The 24,515-nt window shown below is 41.4% G+C and overlaps 1 protein-coding gene across 2 annotated transcripts in view; it reads left to right on the top strand.

The window, feature by feature from the left end:
* Window positions 1-24,515, top strand: part of rbbp8 (retinoblastoma binding protein 8) — a 290,628-nt gene that overhangs the window by 228,567 nt on the left and 37,546 nt on the right. For both annotated transcript variants that reach the window (XM_070875006.1, XM_070875014.1), the window contains 5 exons: window positions 3,118-3,218; window positions 7,949-8,073; window positions 14,310-14,412; window positions 14,534-15,121; window positions 23,277-23,409. In XM_070875006.1, the coding sequence (XP_070731107.1) occupies window positions 3,118-3,218; window positions 7,949-8,073; window positions 14,310-14,412; window positions 14,534-15,121; window positions 23,277-23,409 (1,050 nt within the window). The remainder of the gene's footprint in view (window positions 1-3,117; window positions 3,219-7,948; window positions 8,074-14,309; window positions 14,413-14,533; window positions 15,122-23,276; window positions 23,410-24,515) is intronic.

The raw sequence follows: 24,515 nt of genomic DNA, 5'->3' as shown, positions 1-24,515 counted from the left end.
ACTATCCTTTTGTGTTTCATGCATAAGTACTCCCAGGTCCCGCTGTACTGCAGCACTTTGCAATCTTTCTCCATTTAAATAATAACTTGCTCTTGATTTTTTTCTGCCAAAGTGCATGACCTCACATTTTCCAACATTATACTCCATCTGCCAAATATTTGCCCATTCATTCAGCCTGTCTATGTCCATTTGCAGATTTTTTGTGTCTACCTCACATTGCTTTTCCTCCCATCTTTGTATTGTCAGAAAACTTGGCTACGTTACACTCAGTCCCTTCTTCCAAGTCGTTAATATAGATTATAAATAGTTGGGATCCCAGCACTAATCCCTGCGTAAACCCACTAGTTACTCATTGCCAACCAGAAAATGAACCATTTATCCCGACTCTCTGTTTCCTGTTACTTAGCCAATCCTCTATCTATGCTAATATATTACCCCCAACCCCATGAACTTTTATCTTATGTAGTAACCTTTTATGTGACACCTTGTCAAATGCCTTTTGGAAGTTCAAATACACCACATCCACTGGTTCCCCTTTATCCACCCTGTTCGTTACATCCTCAAAACATTCCAGCAAATTTGTCAAACATGACTTCCCCTTCATAAATCCATGCTGACTCTGCCTGATTGACTTTTGCTTTTCCAAATGTCCTGCTACTGCTTCTTTAATAATGGACTCCAACATTTTCCTAGATGAGTATTTATAGTCAAGCATGACTTGGACTCCTCTTGTTCATGTTGTAAGTAGGCATTCGTACGATCCAATTTTGAGAAGATCTGACCACCTGTCAGTGTTGTGAACAAATCTTCTACATTTTGCAATGTATTGGGGAGATTACCCTCTAGAACTTGGTTTACGGTTACTTTTTAAATCACCACACAATCTTACCTTACCATCAGACTTAGATACAACAACAATGGGTGTTGCCCAGTTACATAGATCTATCTTAGAAATAATGTTTTCAGTCTCTAGTCTTTTGAGTTCTTGCTCAACTTTCTCCTTGAGTGCATATAACGTGGCTTGCAGTAAACCGATCTAGCGTCCTTCTGTACCCTGACACTCGCCTTGAACTTGGATTGGACTGCCTGTTTCGCAGAACACCTTTGGCTAATTCTTGATGACATCATCCTTTGATGCAAACCTCGTTTCAACACACAAAGTTTCACTCCAATCCAGCTTCAGTGTTCCCAACCAATTTCTTCCTAGTAAGGCAGGCTTGTCTCCTGCCACTACTAATAGAGGCAAGCTCTGAAATTGATCCTTGTATTTCACCGGTACGGTGATACAACCTACCACAGGAATGTTCTCTCCTGAGTAGCCTTGCAGCTCTATCTTGGATTTTGCCAATGGGAAATCACGCAATTTGTCGAGGTATAGCGACTCTGGTACTACACTCATGGATGCACCAGTGTCGATTTCCATGGGTATCTTGGTTCCTGCAACATCTGTGTGGATGATACTTTTTGAATCGCTGTTAGTCAACCTCGTGCTCCTGATGATGTGTAGATCTAAAACCTCCTCGGGCTGTTTTTCTTCCATGCTATGCAGTCTCTGGGGATTTCTACTTATAGCTTTGAAAGCTGGTTTACTCTTCAGTCGGCATGCCTTCGCAAGATGCCCAGTTTTCCTGCAGATGAAACACTCTGCCTTCACATATGGACAACTTTGAGCAATGTGTTGTCCAGGCAGGACTTCAATGCTCTGTTACCATTGCCAGTTGCTGAGACCTTGGGGCCCAACTGCCTTTTACTTTTAACCTGCAGGCGATTCGCCTCGGTTGTCTGACGACTAGAAATAGTATGAAATTCTCGGGAATATTGGTCGGCCATGTTCATTGACATATCTGTCTGACAAGCTAAATCAAAAGTCAAGTTAGGAGTTGTCAATAACTTTCTTCTGATCGCATCATTTTTCATCCCACAAACAAAGCGGTCACGCAATGCTCGGTCTTGAAAGTTTCCGAAATTACAGTGAATAGATAGCTTTTTTAATACTACAATGTCCTCACTGATATTTTCTTTGGTTAACTGATCTCGTATTCCGAAACAATAACTTTCAGCAATTTCCAGGGGCTCAGGACTGTAGTGCTGTTCCTGCTTATGATTTGTGTCCTTTGGCTTGATAGGCACAAGCAAATTTTTCAGGGTTTCATACACCTCGGGCTCTGCTTCAGTTAAGAAAATCGCCCGTTGTCTTTCCAACACCACCCGGTTATGATTTTCATCATTGGGGACTTCGATGATATTATTTGCAGTGAAAAACATTTCTATCCGCTCCACATACTCTCCGAAACTTTCACGGTCGCGTTGAAACTCCCCCAAGCACCCTATTATTCCCATAGGCGCGGCTATCTGGACTCTGGCAGTCAGACAAGTGTGCTTGTAATTTACCTTGGATTTGTGGCTGTTAATCAAAACCGAGAAGCTCTCAAAGTCTCTGTCGGTTGGCTGAATCCTCCACCAACAAAAATTGCAGCTTTTTTTCCCCGATTATCCCATTCTCATCGCCATTGTTATAGCTTCAGTACAACTCACAAACACACACAAGCCTTAAGATGGCAGAACACTTCGGAACTGTAGTCAGGTGACCTGTTCCCTCTCTATTTGTACACAGCACTGGCTGCAGTGCCACAGTAGTCCACAGGCGAAGCTATATATATTACACCTTCAAGGCATCTAGGAATGGATAATAAATGCTGTATAACAATCATCACCCACATCCCAAGATCAGAAAAAATTTACAGTAAAATAACATTGTAACTGCAACACCAGTGTACTTACAAATATATGTGCAAGCGTTAGTAAATAAGGCATTCCAATAAAATCTCATTTTCATTTGACAAAGGAAAATAAAATAACTTATTTTAGTGTAGTTATTTGGGAATCCAAGAAAAGTAATACAAAGCTGAACTTGGTGTAAAGTTTCAAATGTGTGATGTAACTAAACTTTGGATATAATTTATCTGCCCTGTAAGGTGTACATGGTGCCACCACTGCCTATGATGATGATGACATGGTGCCATGAGTTTTAATATTTTGATGATTCACTTGTACACATTTTAGCAACAACTAACTGCTTTATTGTATGCCTCATTTGTTTCTCTTTTTATCTACCAGCCAGTCGGAAATTAAAAGAATATTTATCTGCAGAAAAAAATAGCATTAATCTAGCTGCCGTTGTAGCAGAAACTTTAGGACTTGGCATCCATGAGGAACATGTAAGTATTTTAATATTTAAACAAATATTTTAAAACTAGGGCTGATTAACTGAAACTGAAAAATACAAGTACCAGTTATGCAAGATAATCTTTATTCCCCAATAGAAAAGTACATATATGTATTACAATGTATGAAACATTAATGAGATGTCAGCTCTCTTTTAAATTCTATATATTTGCACACATGGTCACAATTTATTTCCTTCACACTGCCATTTCGCATCAAGGACTTGTCTTTGAATGCAACTCAGATTGATGAGAATGTTTTTGTATTCCCATTCTCACTCCTTTTCTTGTGCACATGTGGTATCTCTCTCTTTTATACGCTCCTTTGTGCTCTCCTTCGCTAACACTTACACTTTCACATACACACGCTCTCTCTCTCATCGGTTCTCTCTCTATCTCACACTCTTCCATCCTACCCACGCACACTTCCTTCACCCCTCTTTATATTCCCCCTCTTGCACATAAAACTCTCTATTGAAAGAGTTTTACGCAACATCGTAGCAGTATCAACCCTTTTGTGTATATCGACAAACACAAGACCATTCAGTTTGGCACAAAATATTAAATTGATAATTTAATTCAGCAAAGTCTTTTGACAGATGGTGTTGGAAATAGGAGGAGGGGGATCACTAATGCAAAGGCTCACCTAGAATTAGGAGTCAAAGCATATTGTTGGGTCAGAATCGTGGAATCCGTACTTTTGAGTCTGGTGGTGCTAGCCATTAACACCGAGTGCCCATTTCCATTTTCTAGCAATGACAGCACTCACTTTGATGACCACAAAAAATATCCATCTCCTATTGTAATAATATTTGATAACACTTATTGTCCAATAAAATTAGATACTAAATAAAAAGATGCTATGCTGGTGGCTGCACATTAAATTAGTATTGTATTATAAACACCATATAATCTCCAACAATGTCTCAGCTAAAACTGCATAATTTGGCAAGCAAAGAGTTGCATATAATGTTAGTACAATTCCTTGGATCTAAACATTGTTGGTTGTCACTTAGAGAAAAGACTTTTGTTATCCGTATAGTTTGCTTAGAAACTTTGTACTCCATTTTAGATGTACGTTGTTTGTATAGCCAATGTTGAGTATTCATGGTGTGATGCATACATAAATATATTTTAATACTGGTGCCTACTTAAATCAAATTCCAGGAAGCTGGCATCCACTAGCTGATTCCTAACATCTACATTAGTAAATATTGCTCTCTCACCTCGACTATCTTATCTTGCCGGCAGAATCAGAGGCCCAGTTTATCATGGATCTATTCCAAGACAATGGAACCAGATTTAGCAGCATAGCTACTGATCCCCTGGAATCCGGCCAAAACAAGTGTCAGTGTAAAGGCAACTTACTTGTCCTTCTGTTTTCAGAGCAACATAACCTTTTTAAGAATGCTGTTTCATTATAGGGTGTAACAGATTTCAGGACCAGTGTGTTTACTTCCATCTTTCAATAAATAAAACACTACTGATATCACCTTTATTTACATAGAATATACAACACAGAAACAGGCCATTCGGCCCAACTAGTCTGTGCTGGTGTTTATACTCCACACGAGTCTCCTCCCATTCTATCTACCTCATCTCAGCTTTTCAGCATATCTTTCTATTCCCTTTTCTCTCATGTAATTGTCTAGTTTCCTTTTGAAAGCATCTAAGCTATTTGCCTCAACCATTTCCCAGCCATTCTGAGTAAAGAAGTTTCTCCTTATGCTCCTATTGGATTTACTAGTAATTATCTTGTATTTATGCCCCTAGTTTTGGATTCTCGAACAAGTGTAAACATTCTCTCCACATTTACCCTGTCCAACCTTTTCATAATTGTAAACACCTCTTTCAGATTAGTTCAAAGTCTTTTTTCGAAAGAAAAAGGCCCCAACCTGTTCAATCTTCCTGATAGCTGTAATCTTTCAGTTCTGATACCATCCTTGTAAATCTTTTTTTGCATTTTCTCCAGTGCTTTTATGTCCTTTTTATCGTAAGGAGGCCAGAACTGTGCATAGTACTCTTTTTAAGTGCAGCCTGACCAGGGTCTTGTACAAGTTTTAACATAACATCTCTACTTTTGAATTCTATACCCCATTTAAACTGTAGGGTTTGTAGTTATTTAAATTTGCATGGCTCTACGAACACAATTTAATCCAAAAATCTGTTTTTTTAGTTACTGGGAAAATGTTAGCTTCAAAAATATATAAATATTTCCCCTTTTGAAATAATGTTTTTACACTGACACTTGTTTAGGCCGGATTCCAGGGGATCAGTAGCTATGCTGTTAAATCTGGTTCCATTGTCTTGGAATAGATCCATGATAAACTGGGCCTCTGATTCTGCCGGCAAGCTATCTTAGATCTGGTCCTGTGTAATGAGACAGGAATAATAAATGATCTCCTAGTAAAAGATCCTCTTGGAATGAGTGATCACAGAATGGTTGAATTTGTAATACAGATTGAGGGTGAGGAAGTAGTGTCTCAAACGAGCATACTATGCTTAAACAAAGGGGACTACAGTGGGATGAGGGCAGAGTTGGCTAAAGTAGACTGGAAACACAGACTAAACGGTGGCACAATTGAGGAACAGTGGAGGACTTTTAAGGAGCTCTTTCATAGTGCTCAACAAAAATATATTCCAATGAAAGAGAAGGGATAACCAGCCGTGGATAACCAGGGAAATTAAGGAGAGTATCAAATTAAAAACCAATGCGTATAAGGTGGCCAAGGTTCGTGGGAAAATAGAAGATTTGGAAAATTTTAAACGACAGCAAAGAATGACTAAGAAAGCAATAAAGAAAGGAAAGATAGATTACGAAGGTAAACTTGCGCAAAACATAAAAACGGATAGTAAAAGCTTTTGCAGATATATAAAACGGAAAAGAGTGACTAAAGTAAATGTTGGTCCCTTAGAAGATGAGAAGGGCGATTTAATAATGGGAAATGTGGAAATGGCTGAGACCTTAAACAATTATTTTGCTTTGGTCTTCACAGTGGAAGACACAGAAACCATGCCAGAAATTGCTGGTCACAGGAAGGTGGGAAGGGAGGACCTGGAGATAATCACTATCACTAGGGGGGTAGTGCTGGACAGGCTAATGGGACTCAAGGTAGACAAGTCCCCTGGCCCTGATGAAATGCATCCTAGGGTATTAAAAGAGATGGCAGAAGTTATAGCAGATGCATTCGTTATAATCTACCAAAATTCTCTGGACTCTGGGGAGGTACCAGCGGATTGGAAAGCAGCTAATGTAACGTCTCTGCTTAAAAAAGGGGGCAGACAAAAGGCAGGTAACTATAGGCCGGTTAGTTTAACATCTGTAGTGGGGAAAATGCTTGAAACTATCATTAAGGAAGAAATAGCAGGACATCTAGATAGGAATAGTGCAATCAAGCAGACGCAGCATGGATTCATGAAGGGGAAATCATGTTTAACTAATTTACTGGAATTCTTTGAGGATATAACGAGCATGGTGGATAGAGGTGTACCAATGGATGTGGTGTATTTAGATTTTCAAAAGGCATTCGATAAGGTGCCACACAAAAGGTTACTGCAGAAGATAAAGGTACGCAGAGTCGTTGAAAAAGTATTAGCATGGATAGAGAATTGGCTGGCGAACAGAAAGCAGAGAGTCGGGATAAATGGGTCCTTTTCGGATTGGAAATCGGTGGTTAGTGGTGTGCCACAGGGATCGGTGCTGGGACCACAACTGTTTACAATATACATAGATGACCTGGAAGAGGGGACAGAGTGTAATGTAACAACATTTGCAGATGACACAAAAATTACTGGGAAAGTGGGTTGTGTAGAGGACACAGAGAGGCTGCAAAGAGATTTGGATAGGTTAAGCGAATGGGCTAAGGTTTGGCAGATGGAATACAATGTTGGAAAGTGTGAGGTCATCCACCTTGCGGGAAAAAAAAAAACAAAAAAAGGGAATACTATTTGAATGGGGAGAAATTACAACATGCTGCGGTGCAGCGGGACCTGGGGGTCCTTGTGCATGAATCCCAAAAAGTTAGTTTGCAGGTGCAGCAGGTAATCAGGAAGGCGAATGGAATGTTGGCCTTCATTGCGAGAGGGATGGAGTACAAAAGCAGGGAGGTCCTTCTGCAACTGTATAGGGTATTGGTGAGGCCGTACCTAGAGTACAGCGTGCAGTTTTGGCCGCCTTACTTAAGGAAGGATATACTGGCTTTGGAGGGGGTACAGAGACGATTCACTAGGTTGATTCCGGAGATGAGGGGGTTACCTTATGATGATAGATTGAGTAGACTGGATCTTTACTCGTTGGAGTTCAGAAGGATGAGGGGTGATCTTATAGATACATTTAAAATAATGAAAGGGATAGAAAGATAGAGGCAGAGAGGTTGTTTCCACTGGTCGGGGAGACTAGAACTAGGGGGCACAGCCTCAAAATACGGGGGGGTCAATTTAAAACCGAGTTGAGAAGGAATTTCTTCTCCCAGGGGGTTGTGAATCTGTGGAATTCTCTGCCCAAGGAAGCAGTTGAGGCAAGCTCATTGAATGTATTCAAGTCACAGATAGATAGATTTTTAACTAATAAGGGAATTAAGGGTTACGGGGAGCGGGCGGGTAAGTGGAGCTGAGTCCACGGCCAGATCAGCCATGATCTTGTTGAATGGCGGAGCAGGCTCGAGGGGCTAGATGGCCTACTTCTGTACCTAATTCTTATGTTATGTTCTTATGTTCTGCCATAGGACTCACAAAGTCTACTGAATTCATGTCGAGACCACACGATGATCTCACAAATTCCATATAATATGTTGAAGAAGGATGTCAGTCAGACAGCAAATTCGGAGCATTTAAAGGACAGTGACCCTGGGTATGTTGCATGTTAATTCTAGCATGTAATTAGATTTTTCTTAGAATGTTGAGTGGTAAAGTTCATATTACGAACTAGTGTGTTAGAATATATGGTTGCATCCTCCAAACCCAACACAAGTTTAGAGTGTCAACTTGAATGTTTGAACAATGTAACCAACTGAGGCACGGCAAGAAGGGTTTGTGTTCCAGAACAAAAATGAAAGAAAAGTACTTTATTGGCAATGCAAATACTTCACTTTTCACACTCAAATCCTATTTGCAGTTTCAAGTTCCATAATTCTATATTTATGATGTAAGCTATTGGGTATATATTAATTGGTTAGTAAGAACATATGTATTTTAACAATGCAGTATTGTCTTTATATGTACAATGTGTGAGTATACTAGTTGATCTCTTATGGTTGTCTAATGGGAATCAAGATCTGTACAATTTTGAACATTTTATCTTGATGCTCCCAACAATGTGATGACACAATACTGTAAAACAGTGGCCAACAAAAGCTGCCATTATAACATGGAAGTTTAAAAAATTAACAGAATTAACTGGACAATTTAAATTACAACAAAATGTATTGTTTCTTTTGTTTGCCAATTCACTGTACAATCGCAAACTTAATCCACACAAATCACAAATATGAGCACTCACTCACTCACAACAACAAAAGGTTATTGATGAATATTGCAGTACGGTTAAGCAGGCACTTGTTATTAATAAATAATAGCACAGGCCCCACTGAATCAATAAATTCATAGTGTAGCAGACACCAGCAAATCAGTAAGTTGATGCAGATGTGTGCACCACTGATTTGATGAATCATTGGAGCAACAGACCTGAGAATCAATACATTAATGGCAGGCACCAGTGGATTAATGAATTAGAACATATAAACATAAGAAATAGGAGCAGGAGTAGACCATTTGGCCCCTCGAGCCTGATGTGCCATTCAGTGAGATCATGGCTGATCATCTACCTCAACTCCACTTTCGCACACTATCCCCATAACCCTTGATTCTCTTAATATCCAAAAATCTATCGATCTCTGTCTTGAATATACTCATTGACTAAGCTTCCACAGCCCTCTGGAATAGAGAATTCCAAAAATTCACAACCCTCTGAGTGAAGAAGTTTGCCCTCATCTCAGTCCAAAATACCTTATTCTGAGACTGTGATCCCTGGTTCTAGACTCCCCAGCCAGGGGGAAACATCCTCCCTCCATCTACCCTGACAAGTCTTGTAAGAATTTTGTATGTTTCAATGAGATCACCTATCATTCTTCTAAATTCTAGAGAATACAGGCCTAGTCTTCTCAATCTCTCCTCATAGGACAATCCCCCATCTCAGGAATCAGTCTGGTGAACCTTCGTTGCACTCCGCCTATGGCAAGTATATGCCTCCTTAGGTAAGGAGACCAAAACTATACACCGTACTCCAGGTGCTGTCACACCAGAGCCCTATATAATTGCAGTAAGACGTCTTGTACTCAAATCCTCTTGTAATAAAGGCCAACATACCATTTGCTTTCTTAATTGCTTGCTGTACCTGCATGTTAACTTTCAGTGATTCAAGTACAAGGGCACCCAGGTCCCTCTGAACACCAACATTTCCCAATCGCTCACCTTTATATAAAAAAAATACTCTGCTTTTCTAATTTTCCTACCAAAGTAGATAACTTCACATTTCTCCACATTATATTCCATTTGCCACGTTCTTTCCTATTCACTTAGCCTGTCTATATCCCCTTTAAGCCTCTTTGCATCCTCCTTACAACTTACATTCCCACCTAGCTTTGTATCATCAGCAAACATGGATATATTACATTTGGTCCCCTCATCCAAATCATTGATATATATTGTGAATAGCTGAGGCCCAAGCACCGATCCTTGCGGTACCCCACTAGTTACAGCCTGCCAACCCGAAAATGACCCGTTTATTCCTACTCTGTTTGCTGTTTGTTAACCCACCCTCAATCCATGCTAGTATATTATCGCAATCCCATGAGCCCTAAATTTGTTTAATAAACCTGAGTGGCATCTTATCAAATGCCTTCTGAAAATCCAAATACACCACAACCACTGGTTCTCCCTTATCTATTCTGTTTGTTACAACCATGTCCTTAATAATACATTCTAGTATTTTCCCTACTACTGATGTCAGGCTAACTGGTCTGTAGTTCCCCATTTTCTTTCTCCCTCCTTTCTTAAATAGTGGGGTTACATTTGCTACCTTCCAATCTGCAGGAACTGTTATAGAATCTATGGAATTTTGAAAGATGACAACCAACACATCCACAATTTCTGCAGCCACCTCTTTCAAAATCCTAGGATGTAGGACATCAAGTGCAGGAGATTTATCAGCTTTCAGGCCCATTAATTTCTCCAATATCTTTTTTTTTTACTAATACTAATTTCTTTCAGTTCTTCATTCTCACTAGACCCTTGGCTCTCCACTATTTCCGGCAAGTTTTTTGCGTCTTCTTCTGTGAAAACGGACACAAAGTATTTGTTTAATGTCTCTGCCATTTCCTTATTCCCCATTATAATTTCTCCTGTCTCAGCCTGTAAGTGTCCCACATTTACTTTCGCTAATCTTTTCCTTTTTACATACCTATAGAAGCTTTTACAGTCTGTTTTTATGTTTCTTGCTAGTTTACTCTCATTCTATTTTCCCTTTCGTTATCAATTTCTTGGTCCTCCTTTTTGAATTCTAAAATCCTCCCAATCCTCAGGCTTACTACTCTTTTTGGCAACATTATAAGCTCTTCCTTTGATCTAATACTATTTTTAACTTCTCTTGTTAACCACAGTTGGACCACTTTTCCAGTATGGTTTTTGTGCTATCCGTTGCTTGTCTACCGTCATACAGTCTGTTTTTATGTCTCTTGCTAGTTTACTCTCATAATGTAGTTTCCCAATCTACCTGAGTCAACTCGCCCCTCATACCAACGTAGTTTGCTTTGTTTAGATTTAAGACCCCAGTTTGGGATTCAATTAAATCATTTTCAAACTCAATATAAAATTCTATCATATTATGGAATTAATAGAGCACTAGCAACCTACGAATCAATAATAGAACAGTGGGCATACCAGTGCATTAATAAAGCAGTAAATTAATAGACTAATACAGAGGCAGGAAGCAATGTATCAAAAAATTAAGAGAATTAGATAAATGAATCATAAAATTAACAGAGGAGTAGGCTCCAGCAAATGAAGACACGAATACAGCAGCAGGCACAGAGCACACCAGTGAATCAATAAATGACTGCTGAAGCAAGAAACTACTGTTTATGAATCCATCTGTGCTGCTGCTGCTATTCTCCGGGTTTATGCCATTTCTGGCTTGGAAGCAGAGCCAGAAGGAGAATGGGAAAGAGACAAAGCTGGGAGGCCTGAGAACAGAGACATGGGGAGGCCTAAGTGACAAAAACATCACTGGAGGTAGAAGCAAGTTATTTTTTTGGAGACTCAAATTAGTTTTTTGCAGGTACACGTTCAGAAAGTAGGGCTGCAGGGCAGCCTGGCTATGTAGGTGAGCGAGGTCAGATTTTGAAACTGGGCCAAGGGGAAGAGTGTCTGAGGGCAGGGCCAGGCAGATGGGAGTGAGGCAGGGCAGGCAGGAAATTATTTTTTGAGCTGCCAGTAGATGTGGCTGAGTAGGAGATTTAAGTAAAATATTTATTTTGGTGTGAGCCAGGCAGGAAGGGAGAAAGGATTTGTTTGTTTAATTATTTTTTTGCTGTGGGGGCTGGAGGCAGGCCAAGTGGCAATTTTTAGGAAGAGTGGGGTTGGGCAGGTAGGGAGTGGATTCAGAGAAAATTTTATTTTTTGCAGCAGATCTGGAATTGCCAGGAACAAAGATAGGCAGAATTTCTTATGTAGGGCTGGCACGAAGGGAATTAAGGCTATTAGAGAGGCTAGAAAATACAGGCAGGTTAGGTCCAGTCAATAGGACAGAACAGGCCCTGGCTTGTAGGTACAGTGCCATGACTTGGCAGCAGATAAATAAGGAAGGTGATGCAATAGTTAAATTTTAGATTTGTTGTTATAAAATTTTTGAGTATATGAAGTTAAAGCGGTCTGCAGTTCAGAAAGGAGAAAAAATGAGATGGCAAGTTGGGAGACTTTATAACCTGTTCCACAGCACTACCTGGTGGCAAGAGCCTGCAACTGCATGCTGGTAGTTGACTGCAAGATTGGATGGGAACTGTTGATATAGTATTTGAGAATGAGAAATGTTAGCCGCGATGTCGCTGACCTCGGCGGGCGACGTGGTGCAGTGCCGCAAAAGTTTCAATGATCTTAGTAGATCACGAAACGTTCGTACAAAGCCACACTCAACCTCATCCTGCTGTGCCTCTCATTACATCCACTGACTTCACTCTGCTTTCCCTACCCTGCTCCTGCACATCCTTATGCCAACATACCGTGGCCCTCCACCCATCCCCCTCTATCTATATTATCACATTCCCATCACTAGCCAATCCCTCACTCACCCTCATCCTAGTATAATCATACCAACAACACACAAGGGTAACCACTTGGGTGTTTATTGCAATGTCCATGTAAAGTTTCTGTTAATGTGCTGTCAAACCTTGAAATATTTTCAACATTTTTTGTTCTTGGACAGATTTGTGTGCACCTTTGAAAGTGGCTTAGTGAGTTGCAGTGAATGGTAAAAGAAAAAGAAAGACTTGCATTTATATAACTCCTTTCACGACCACTGGATGTCTCAAAGCACTTTACAGCCAGTGAAGTACTTTTTGAAGTGTAGTCACTGTTGTAATGTGGGAAACGCGGCCAATTTGCGCATAGCAAGCTCCTTCAAACAGCAATGTGATAATGAACAGATGATCTGTTTTTGTTATGTTGATTGGCGGATAAATATTAGCCAGGACACCGGGATACCTCCCCTGTTCTTCGAAATAGTGACCTGGGATCTTTTACGTCCACCTGAGAGAGCAGACGGGGCCTTGGTTTAACGTCCCATCCGAAAGACCTCTGACAGTGCAGCACTCACTCAGCACTGCACTGGAGTGTCAATCTAGATTTATGTGCTCAAATCACTGGAGTGTGACTTGAACCCACAACCTTCTGACTCAGAGGCGAGTGTGCTACCCACTGAGCCACAGCTGACACTGGTAAAATGTAACGGTACCCCCTGGAATGGTAATGAGTGTGAAAGGAATGGCTTGGGCATAATTAGGATGCTTAATGGTGGTGTTGTGGCGCATTGTATGGTGTCAAGTGAAGTAAATCTGGCCATGGTGAGGCCATCCCTGGCCTCCTAGGCAGCAATGTGGTCAGATACTGATGTCTTCTGTCCTGAGCAGCACCAGTTGATTGCGGGGTAGGCTGGTGGTGGTGGTGTTGGTGCTGCTAGGGCTGATTGTGGTGGATACTGAGCACCAAGGTAAGAGTGTATAATTGTCGCCCCTGCTGATGGAATAGTTGACATTTGAAGTAAAGCTGACAAGCGATCTGTCAATCGTGAGCGAGGTAATGAGATCAGACTGGATGGAGACTTGTGTAAAGACTTGCAGCATGGTGAGTTTGTTGTGGAAATGCAGTGAGGAAGCGCTTGTGCTGAGGTAAGATATCTCTGTAAGGTGGGAGCTTTTACTTGACATTTGAAGCTGTCAGCTCATCAGCTGATTCAGTGGCCGCTGACCTCCCGCCTCAGCTTCAGAGACGTGGTCTAGCCACAATGTGAAACCCATGAGCGAGCTGTCAAATTCAAAAGGTTTGTTTAAAACCATTGTTAAATGGCTGTAGACAAGCCATTAGTCATTTAAATTGGCTCCCCCGCCGCTGCGTGTCGGGTCTGCTCGGCGCTTACAGACCCGACATTTGGTAAAGGTGTGTGGTAGTGGGGTCCCGATCCGCTGGAGGTTAAAAAAAAAACACTTTCCCACTCAACCTGCCACCAATTGTGCCCGCTGAATGCTGGAAAATCTCGGCTATTAATACAGACACAAGACAAAGAGCTGTGACAACAGGAACTATGGTTTGTGAATAGATAGAGATATATATCCTTCCTTCCCCCACCTCCACAGAAATCAAATTTGATAAATTAATTCCTTCTAAGTATATGCAGGTTCTTCTGTCACATAAGTTGTGAGTTTTATATTGCTCCAAAGCAGAACTATTAAAACTAATGCCTATCAATTTTTTTTTTAAATTATTGTTATTTACTCTTCTGTTAAGAGAAGACAACTAAAGTTTAACATTTTCTTTTAGGTTTCCTTGTGCAGCAGAAGCCGATGAAAAAAATGGAAACTGGGTTTCTCTGTGTCCTTCGCCTGTATTTGGAGTTTCTGCTAAAGGTTCCTCTGATCCAGAAGTAAGTAGATCATCTTTGATCAAATAAAGAATTTTTTTCAAGGTTAGAATTGCGTGAACGTTTTCACATATAAAATCCAAATGTTGAAAATGTTGCTCTTATTTCACCCTTTGATCCCCAGATCAAAATGAACCAATTGCTTGAGCAATCCAAGCTGGGAGGACAAAGGATTACAAAAAAGCACATTGAAATTAAGTCTGATGCAGCTGGGAACGCTGCCTGCCTGCCTACATCTAATCGATTGGCAAAAAGGAAAAAATTGGAAGACGGAAGGGATTCTGCCACTGTTTGTGAAAAGCCTTCATTTAATAAAGAAAATCTTCCATCAAAATTAGAGAAAGCTGGTTCCGTGGACAGTGATAATCTTGACAAGCCATTGGACTTATCTGATCATGTTTCTAGTGGCCAGTTAGAAGATAGATGCCAAGGGAAAGATGCAGTGAGTAATAAACTAATTAAAGTTACCCTGCTGGAATCACTGAAACCAAGTTTAAAGACTACAAATTTCAGAAGAGCCTACAATGGATTTACTAAGGATTCTCAGGATGATGCATATCTGCAAGAGACCATTGGGAGATCACGTAGTGAAATATGTCAAGTTGTGAAAAATGAGAAAAATGGAGGGGCTGGAGATTTATCTAGTTGCAGATATCCTCAGCAGCAACCTAGTAACTTTGCTCAGAATGAACAACATTTTAGTGACCTGAAGGTATGTTTAATGTAATTTAGTTAGCTTTCAATTTGAGCAATTGCAGCAATCTGTAGTCTCTCTCCATTAAAGAATAATGGATTAATATGAAAATGATGTGAAAATAGTTAGTGCAGTGATATTGCACCTTGGGATACAATGGAGCATCAATAGTCCATTCAGTTCCTTGAGCCTGCTCTGCCATTCAATTAGATTATGGCTGATCTGTACCTCAACTCTGTTCACCTGCCTTTGTTCCATATCCCTTCATCCATTACCTAACAAAAATATATTGATCTCCATCCTGAAAGCTACAATTGTCCCAGCATCCACAACCTTTTTTGGGTGGGGGGAGAATTCTAGATTTCTACTCTCCTTTGTGTGACAAAGTGGCACCAGAGATACTGGCCTGGTTCTCCCACTCTGCTCAGCACCTGCTCTTTCACTTTGCTTCAGGGAGTGAACCAGGTGTCCCCCACGGAAGAACATCAGGACCATCTCCACCAGGCTACTGTTGGATGGTGGCAGTGAAGATGGCCTGGCAGTAGGGCAGTTGTACTTTTTAGGCTCCCCCAACCCAGGTGTAGAAATGGGATCTCCAGGAATAAAAATGGATGGAGGAGAGCAAGATGCTTTAATTAGAGGGATCAGAGGACAGAAGAAGATTTGAAGGTGGAAAGTTTAGGTGCTGAAATTTAAAATAAAAATCTATGTAGATTATGGGTATGTGGATGTGGGAGCCGGTGGATGTGGTGTATTTAGACTTTCAAAAGGCTTTTGACAAGGTCCCATACAAGAGATTAGTGTGCAAAATTAAAGCACATTGAATTGGGGGTAATGTATTGACGTGGATAGAGAACTGGTTGGCAGTCAGGAAGCAAAGAGTAGGAATAAACAGGTCCTTTTCAGAATGGCAGGCAGTGACTAGTGGGGTACCGCAAGGTTCAGTGCTGGGACCCCAGCTATTTACAATATACATTAATGATTTAGACAAAGGAATTGAATGGAATATCTCCAAGTTTGTAGATGACACTAAACTGGGTGACAGTGTGAGCTGCGAGGAGGATGCTAAGAGGCTGCAGGGTGACTTGGACAGGTTAGGTGCATGGGTAAATGCATGGCAGATGCCGTATAATGTAGATAAATGTGAGGTTATCCACTTTGGTGGTAAAAACAGGAAGTCATTTTATTATCTGAATGGTGGCAGATTAGGAAAAGGGGAGGTGCAACGAGACCTGGGTGTAATGGTACATCAGTCATTGAAAGTTGGCATATAGGTACAGCAGACAGTGAAGAAGGCAAATGGCATGTTGGCCTTCATAGCGAGAGGATTTGAGTATAGGAGCAGGGAGGTCTTACTACAGTTGTACAGGGCCTTGGTGAGGCTACATCTTGAATATTGTGTACAGTTTTGGTCTCCTAATCTGAGGAAGGACATTTTTGCTATTGAGGGAGTGCAGCAAAGGTTCACCAGACTGATGCCTGGGATGACAGGACTGACATATGAAGAAAGACTGGATCGACTAGGCTTATATTCAATGAGAGGGGATCTCATAGAAACATATAAAATTCTGACGGGATTGGACAGGTTAGTTGCAGGAAGAATGTTCTCGATGTTGGGGAAGTCCAGAACCAGGGGTCGCAGTCTAATGATAAGGGGTAAGCCATTTAGGACCGAGATGAGGAGAAACTTCTTCACTCAGAGAATTGTGAGCATGTGGAATTCTCTACCACAAAGTTGTTGAGGCAAGTTTATTAAATATATTCAAAAGGGAGTTAGATGTGACCCTTGGGGCTAAAGGGATCAAGGGGTATGAGAGAAAGCAGGAATGGGATACTGAAGTGCATGATCAGCCATGATCATACTAAATGGTGGTGCAGGCTCGAAGGGCCGAATGGCCTACTCCTGCACCTATTTTCCATGTTTCTATGATATCTTGTCCACTTTATAGAACTTCCTACTGTAATTAACACATTTATGACTACTTAATACGTGGGTTGATACAGTAAATGGAATACTGTGCTTGTTCTAAGCATTACACATTTATGGCATCAATATTTCTTTTCACTCCATCAGTGCCCACGACTAATAGTATCTTAGTGGAGATTTTCCTCTTTACTGCGCCTGAGGAATGCCTAGTTTCGAAGCACAGTATTGAGGAAAAGGTTGTGGTGTCAACACTAAGCTGCCCTGGGATTATCTGGGGAATATCAGTCTGCACCTTTAATAGACACCAAGCCAGCTTTGGCATTCAAACGAGGCAGATGGGGATGTTCTAGCCCTCCTGCCTCACGTTTCACTGCATTCGCCCATGTAATGTCCAAATGTTGTGGCACCACCAAAAGCTGGTGGGTTCTGCACCGGCATCCTCAACAGACCAAAGGGATTCCGGGAGCACTATACAGACAGAGCCTTGCTGAAGGTATGTCCTTTATTTCTTTCACGGGAGGTTTTTGGGGCAACGGCCAGAAGTCCTGAAATGTGGTTGTCATGAGCGCAACTGCAGGCCTTCCCTTAGCTCTTCCCAGTGCATGGACCTGACCAGGAAGAGGGGTCTGGGCTAAGAGATTTGACTGCACTGCTCCATTAACAGGTGCAGCACACCTCTGGTACATTGGACCTGTTTAGTTAGATCCTCCAAATATAATGGGGCTAATGAAGGCGAAATACTCTATAGAACAGCTGGATTTTGTCTTTGCAACAGAGGAACATTTTGAGGTTAGTGTATGGGCAAGGCAGGAGGTTTGCGTTATCAAGGGAAGATGCAGGTCTTACATGCTAGTCTAAATTTTGTCAAGGACTATCTGGCACACTCTTCTGGTCAGAAGGAGTTATTATTAGACAAGTATCTGGAGTACTTAAGAAATAGAAACAAGGTCTGACGAAGTTTCTTTGGTGACTAAGTAGTAAACATAATTTTCTGTAGCTGGACTATGTTCCAGAGTATCTAAGTCTAGGCACTACGTGCCCCAAATTTACATTTCTATATTGCTTGTCACGCACACAAATTGTCTCAAATCTTCGCAAGGTAGTGGATATCAAGTGACATTGATCAGGAGGAAAAAAGAAAGAGAAAGAACTGTATGACTCCAGAATGCCCCAAAGCACCTCACAGACAATGAAATACATTTGAAGTGTAGTTATTACTGTAATGTAGGGAGTGCGGAAGCCAATGTGCACAGATCAAGATCCCACAATTAGCAATTAAATAAATAGCCAGATAATAAATCTGTTTTTGGTAGAGGCATAAATGTTGGCCAAGGCACAGGCTGAATCTCTCTGCTCTGCCTAGAGTTACACAGCATTGCATAGCACAGAAACAGGCCATTCAGCCCAACCAGTCTTTATTAGTGTTTATGCTCCACTTGAGCTTCCTCCTGTTTTTCCTCATCTAAATCTATCAGCATAACTCTCTATTCCCTTCTCCCTCATATGCTTGTTTAGCCTCCCCTTAAATGCATCTATACTATTCGCTTCAACCACTCCGTGATGGCGAGTTCCCATTCTCACCTCCCTTTGGGTAAAGAAGTTTCTTCTGAATTCCCTATTTGATTTCTTAGAAACATAGAAACATAGAAAATAGATGCAGGTGTAGGCCATTTGGCCCTTCGAGCCTGCACCACCATTCAATATGATCATGGCTGATCATGCACCTTCTCTACCCCATTCCTGCTTTCTTTCCATACTCCTTCATCCCTTTAGCCGTAGGGGCCACATCCAGCTCCCTTTTGAATATATCTAATGAACTGGCCTCAACAACTTTCTGTGGTAGAGAATTCCACATGCTCACAACTCTTTGAGTGAAGAAGTTTCTCCTCATCTCGGTCCTAAATGGCTTACCGCTTATCCTTCGACTGTGACCCCTGATTCTGGACTTCCCCAACATCGGGAACATTCTTGCTGCAACTAACCTGTCCAATCTCGTCAGAATTTTGTATGTTTCCATGAGATCCCCTCATTCTTCTAAATTCCATTGAATATAAGCCTAGTTGATCCAGTCTTTCTTCATATGTCAGTCCTGTCATCCCGGGAATCAGTCTGGTGAAACTTCGCTGCACTCCCTCAATAGCAAGAATGTCCTTCCTCAGATTAGGAGACCAAAACTGTACACAATATTCAAGGTGTGGCCTCACCAAGGCCCTGTACAACTGTAGTAAGACCTCCCTGCTCCTATACTCAAATCCTCTCGCTATGAAGGCCAACATGCCATTTGCCTTCTTCACTGTCTGCTGTACCTATATGCCAACTTTCAATGACTGATGTACCATGACACCCAGGTCTCGTTGCACCTCCCCTTTTCCTAATCTGCCACCATTCAGATAATAAAATGACTTCCTGTTTTTACCACCAAAGTGGATAACCTCACATTTATCTACATTATACCGCATCTGCCATGTATTTGCCCACTCACCTAACCTGTCCAAGTCACCCTGCAGCCTCTTGGCATCCTCCTCACAGCTCACACTGCCACCCACCTTGGTGTCATCTGCAAACTTGGAGATATTCCATTCAATTCCTTTGTCTAAATCATTAATGTATATTGTTAATAGCTGGGGTCCCAGCACTGAACCTTGCGGTACCCCACTAGTCACTGCCTGCCATTCTGAAAAGAACCCATTTATTCCTACTCTTTGCTTCCTGTCTGACAACTAATTCTCTATCTGCGTCAGTACATTACCCCCAATACCATGTGCTTTAACTTTGCACACTAGTCTCTTGTGTGGGACCTTGTCAAAAGCCTTTTGAAAGTCTAAATGCACCACATTCACTGGTTCCCCCTTGTCTACTCTACAAGTTACATCCTCAAAAAAAATTCTAGAAGATTTGTCCAGCATGATTTCCCTTCAATAAATCCATGCTGACTTGGACCGATCCTGTCACTGCTTTCCAAATGTGCTGCTATTACATCTTTAATAATTGATTCCAACATTTTTGCCACCACCGATGTCAGGCTGACCGGTCTATAATTCCCTGTTTTCTCTCTCCCTCCTTTTTTAAAAAGTGGGGTTACATTAGCTACCTTCCAGTCCATAGGAACTGATCCAGAGTCTATAAATGTTGGAAAATGACCACCAATGCATCCACTATTTCTAGGGCCACTTCCTTAAGTACTCTGGGATGCAGACTCTCAAGTCCTGGGGATTTACCAACCTTCAATCCCATCAATTTCCCTAACACAATTTGCTGACTAATAAGGATTTCCTTTAGTTCCTCCTTCTCGCGAGACCCTCGTTCCCCTAGTTTTTCCGGAAGGTTATTTGTGTCTTCCTTAATGAAGACAGAACCAAAGTATTTGTTCAACTGGTCTGCCATTTCTTTGTTCCCCATTATAAATTCACCTGATTCTGACTAAGGGACCTACATTCATCTTCACCAATCTTTTTTTCTCTTCACGTATCTGTCGAAGCTTTTGCAGTCAGTTTTTATGTTCCCTGCAAGCTTACTCTCATACTCTATTTTCCCCCTCCTAACTAAACCCTTTGTCCTCCTCTGCTGAATTCTAAATTTCTCCCAGTCCTCAGGTTTGCTGCTTTTTTGGCCAATTTATATGCCTCTTCCTTGGATTTAACACTATTCCTAATTTCCCTTGTAAGCCACGGTTGAGCCACCTTCCCCATTTTATTTTTACGCCAGACAGGGATGTACAATTGTTGAAGTTCATCCATGTGATCTTTAAATGTCTGCCATTGCCTATCCTCCGTCAACCCTTATGTATCATTCGTCAGTCTATCCTAGATAATTCACGTCTCATACCTTTCTTTAAGTTCAGGACTCTAGTCTCCGAATTAACTGTGTCGCTCTCCATCTTAATGAAGAATTCTACCATATTATGGTCACTTGTCTCCAAAGGGCCTCGCACAACAAAATTGCTAATTAATCCTCACTCATTACACAACACCCAGTCTAGGATGGCCAGCTCTCTAGTTGGTTCCTCGACATATTGGTCTAGAAAACCATCCTGTATACAATCCAGGAAATCCTCCACCACCGTATTGCTATCAGTTTGTTTAGCCCAATTCAAATGTAGATTAAAGTCACCCATGATAACTGCTTGGTACCTTTATTGCACGCATCCCTAATTTCCTGTTTGATGCCATCCCCAACCTCACTACTACTGTTTGGTGGTCTGTACACAACTTCCACTAGCGTTTTCTGCTGCCCTTTGGTGTTCCGCAACTCTACCCATACAGATTCCACCTCATCCACGCTAATGTTCTTCCTTACTATTGCGTTAATCTCTTTAACCAGCAACGCTACCCCACCTCCTTTTCCTTTCAGTCTATCATTCCTGAATATTGAATACCCTTGGAATATTGAGTTACCAGCCTTGGTCACCCTGGAGCCATGTCTCTGTAATCCCAATTATATCATATCCGTTAACAGCTTACTGCGCAGTTAATTCATCCACCTTATTACGAATGCTCCTCGCATTGAGACATAGAGCCTTCAGGCTTGATTTTTAACACTCTTTGTCCTTTTAGAATTATGTTGTAATTTGGCCCTTTTTGATTCTTGCCATTGATTTTTCTGCCCTCCACTTTAACTTTTCTCCCTTATACCTTTTGTTTCTGTCCCCATTTTACTTCCTTCTGTCACCCTGCATAGGTTCTCATCCCCCTGCCCTATTAGTTTAACCCCTCCCCAACAGCACTAGCAAACACTCCCACTAGCACATCAATTCCAGTCCTGCCCAGGTGCAGACCGTCTGGTTTGTACTGGTCCCACCTCCCTCAGAACAGGTTCCAATGTTCCAGGAATTTGAATCTCTCCCTCTTGCAATATTCCTCAAGCCACGCATTCATCTTAACTATCCTGCTATTTCTACTCTGACTCACACGTGGCACTGGTAGCAATCCTGAGATTACTACCTTTTGAGGTCCTACTTTTTAATTTAACTCCTAGCTCCCTAAATTCACCTTGTAGGACCTCATCCCGCTTTTTACCTATATCGTTGGTACTATCTTATATTGATGGTCTCTAGTTATGCTCTTCCGCCCAAGTGGAAACACTCTGTATCTATCAAAACCTTTCATAACTTTAAAGACCTCTGTTAGGTCACCCCCTCAGCCTTCTCTTTTCAAGAGATCAGAGATCCAGCCTGTTTATCCTTTCCTGATTGGTATAACCTCGCATTTCCTCCAAGCACCATGGGATCTTTTACATCCACCTGAGAGGGCAGACAGGGCCTCGGTTTTACATCTCATCCAAAAGAGGACATTCCCTCTGTACTGCACTGCAGTGTTGGCCTAGATTGTCTGCCCAAATTTCTGTACTGGGGCTTGCAATCACAATCTTCAAACTCCGAAGGGACAGCGGTTGTGCGAGTGCTACCATTAAGCCAATACCAACACTCAAGGAGAGAAAGGTTAAGAGGGAGCAAGAGAACTGTTTTGGAGTCCTTTGAAGGCAAGGATGGAGGCAGCAAAGAAAATTGTGGAATAAATGGCTGAAGGAGGCACTGATAACGAAACAGAGTGACAGAGGAATACCAGATGTATACAGGGATATTTGGTTGTAGGAAATTGTAATGGTAAGGGCAAGCCCATAAAGGTATTTGAGAGACTCTTGAAGTTGATTCTCTATGGTACAGGGAGCCAGTGGAATCCAACAAGGGTTGGGTTGATGGGAGTACAGATCCTGGTGCAGGTGTGGACACGACCTCCAATGTTATTGATGGTTTATAGTTTGTTGACGTGGGAAAATTAGCAAAGAGGGCATTGGAAAAAAATCTAGTTTTGATGTGGTAAAGGCTTGGATTAGGGTTTTGGCAACATCGGGGAAGATGTAAGGTGGAGACAGGTGATGGTAAAAAATGACATTCATTTAAGTGACTGACTAAATATGTGGGGAGGTTGATCTTGGGATCAAACAGCACATCAAGGTTTCATACCTTGGGTCAGTCAGAGGTGGTAGCTGGGGAGGTTAATTGAATCTAGGCAAGAACTGCATAGGTGTTTTGCAGTTTTATGCTATGGGTCACACCCCCAAATAAACTGTGAGTCGACCTAAACTAATTTTATGTTGGACCTTTACAACTGATGGTGTGAAGGTACTTTCATTCCATCTCCCTGGCTAGATTACCATTATATCATGAAATTAATTGACTTCCATGTCTTATTAAAGATTTATATTGCCTTATTCATTACTTAAAATTATTTCATATTCTTGCCTCAGGATATTGAAGTCAAAGTTCCAGCGAGGAAAAATTCAAATACCGTATCCAAAGAATCAGAGCCCACCTCGGTGCTTCAACCAAACCCAAACCCCTGTGCAACTATTGCAAAGTGTATAAATGATGATAAAGATGGTAAGTTAATTTTCCAATTGTTCAGTAGCATTCAAATGATTGAACTGAAAGTTGAACTTCTGTAATGCACCATAATTCCTCTCTGGTTTAGAATATTGATAACTTGTGGATTATGTATGTACCAACTGGCTATATTTGTGACTGAGTACTCCATTCACTTGGAGAGGCTATTTCAAAATTCACATGAAGTGTAGTAAATTAGTACTACTGCTAGTTGAGGTGAATGGCATAGATACATTTACGGGGAAGCTAGATAAGTACATGAGGGAGGAAGGATATGCAAATAGAAAGAAAGACTGACTTGCATTTATATAGCGTCTTTCATGACCACCAGATGTCTCAAAGTGCTTTACTGCCAATTTAATACCTTTGGAATGTAGCTACTGTTGTAATGTAGGAAACGCGGCAGCCAATTTGCGCACAGCAACTCCCACAAACAGCAATGTGATAATGATCAGATAAGCTCTTTTGGTTTGAGTGAGATGAAGTAGGGTGGGAGCTGGCTACATTGGCTCCCAGTTAAACAATGCCTCGATTTCAAAATTCTCATCCTTGTTTACAAATCACTCCATGGATTTGACCCTCCCTATCTCTAATCTTTTTCAGCCTCATAATCCCACAAGATGTCTGCACTCCTCAAATTCTGGCCTCTTGAACATCCCTCATTAGAACTGCTCAACCTTCGGTGGCCATGCCTTCAGCTACCTGGGCCCTAAGCTCTGGAACCTCCTCCCTAAACCTCTACGCCTCTCTACCTCTCTTTCCTCCTTTAAGACGCTCATTAAAACATACCTCTTTAAACAAGTTTTTGATCATCTGCCTTAATTTCTTCTGTGGCTCGGTGTCAAATTTATCTGTTTGTCTGTAGCATTGTTGTGAAGTGCCTTGGGACATTTTACTACGTTAAAATCACTATATAAACAAAAGTTATTATTATCGTGCAGAGCATAAGCACCAGCACAAACCAGTTGGGCCAAATGGCCCATTTAAAGCTGTAAATTCTGTGCAATTAGAAGGGAATCCTCACCTCTATATTATCCAGGGTTGAATTGCCCCAGGCCTTGGGATGTTTTACTACATTAAAGGCATTGTATAAATGCCAGTTG

The sequence above is a fragment of the Pristiophorus japonicus genome, chromosome 1 (assembly GCF_044704955.1).
Source record: "Pristiophorus japonicus isolate sPriJap1 chromosome 1, sPriJap1.hap1, whole genome shotgun sequence".
Taxonomy (NCBI): domain Eukaryota; kingdom Metazoa; phylum Chordata; class Chondrichthyes; family Pristiophoridae; genus Pristiophorus; species Pristiophorus japonicus.
Note: the sequence above shows the minus strand (reverse complement) of the source record. Positions and strands in the feature narration are given on the sequence as shown.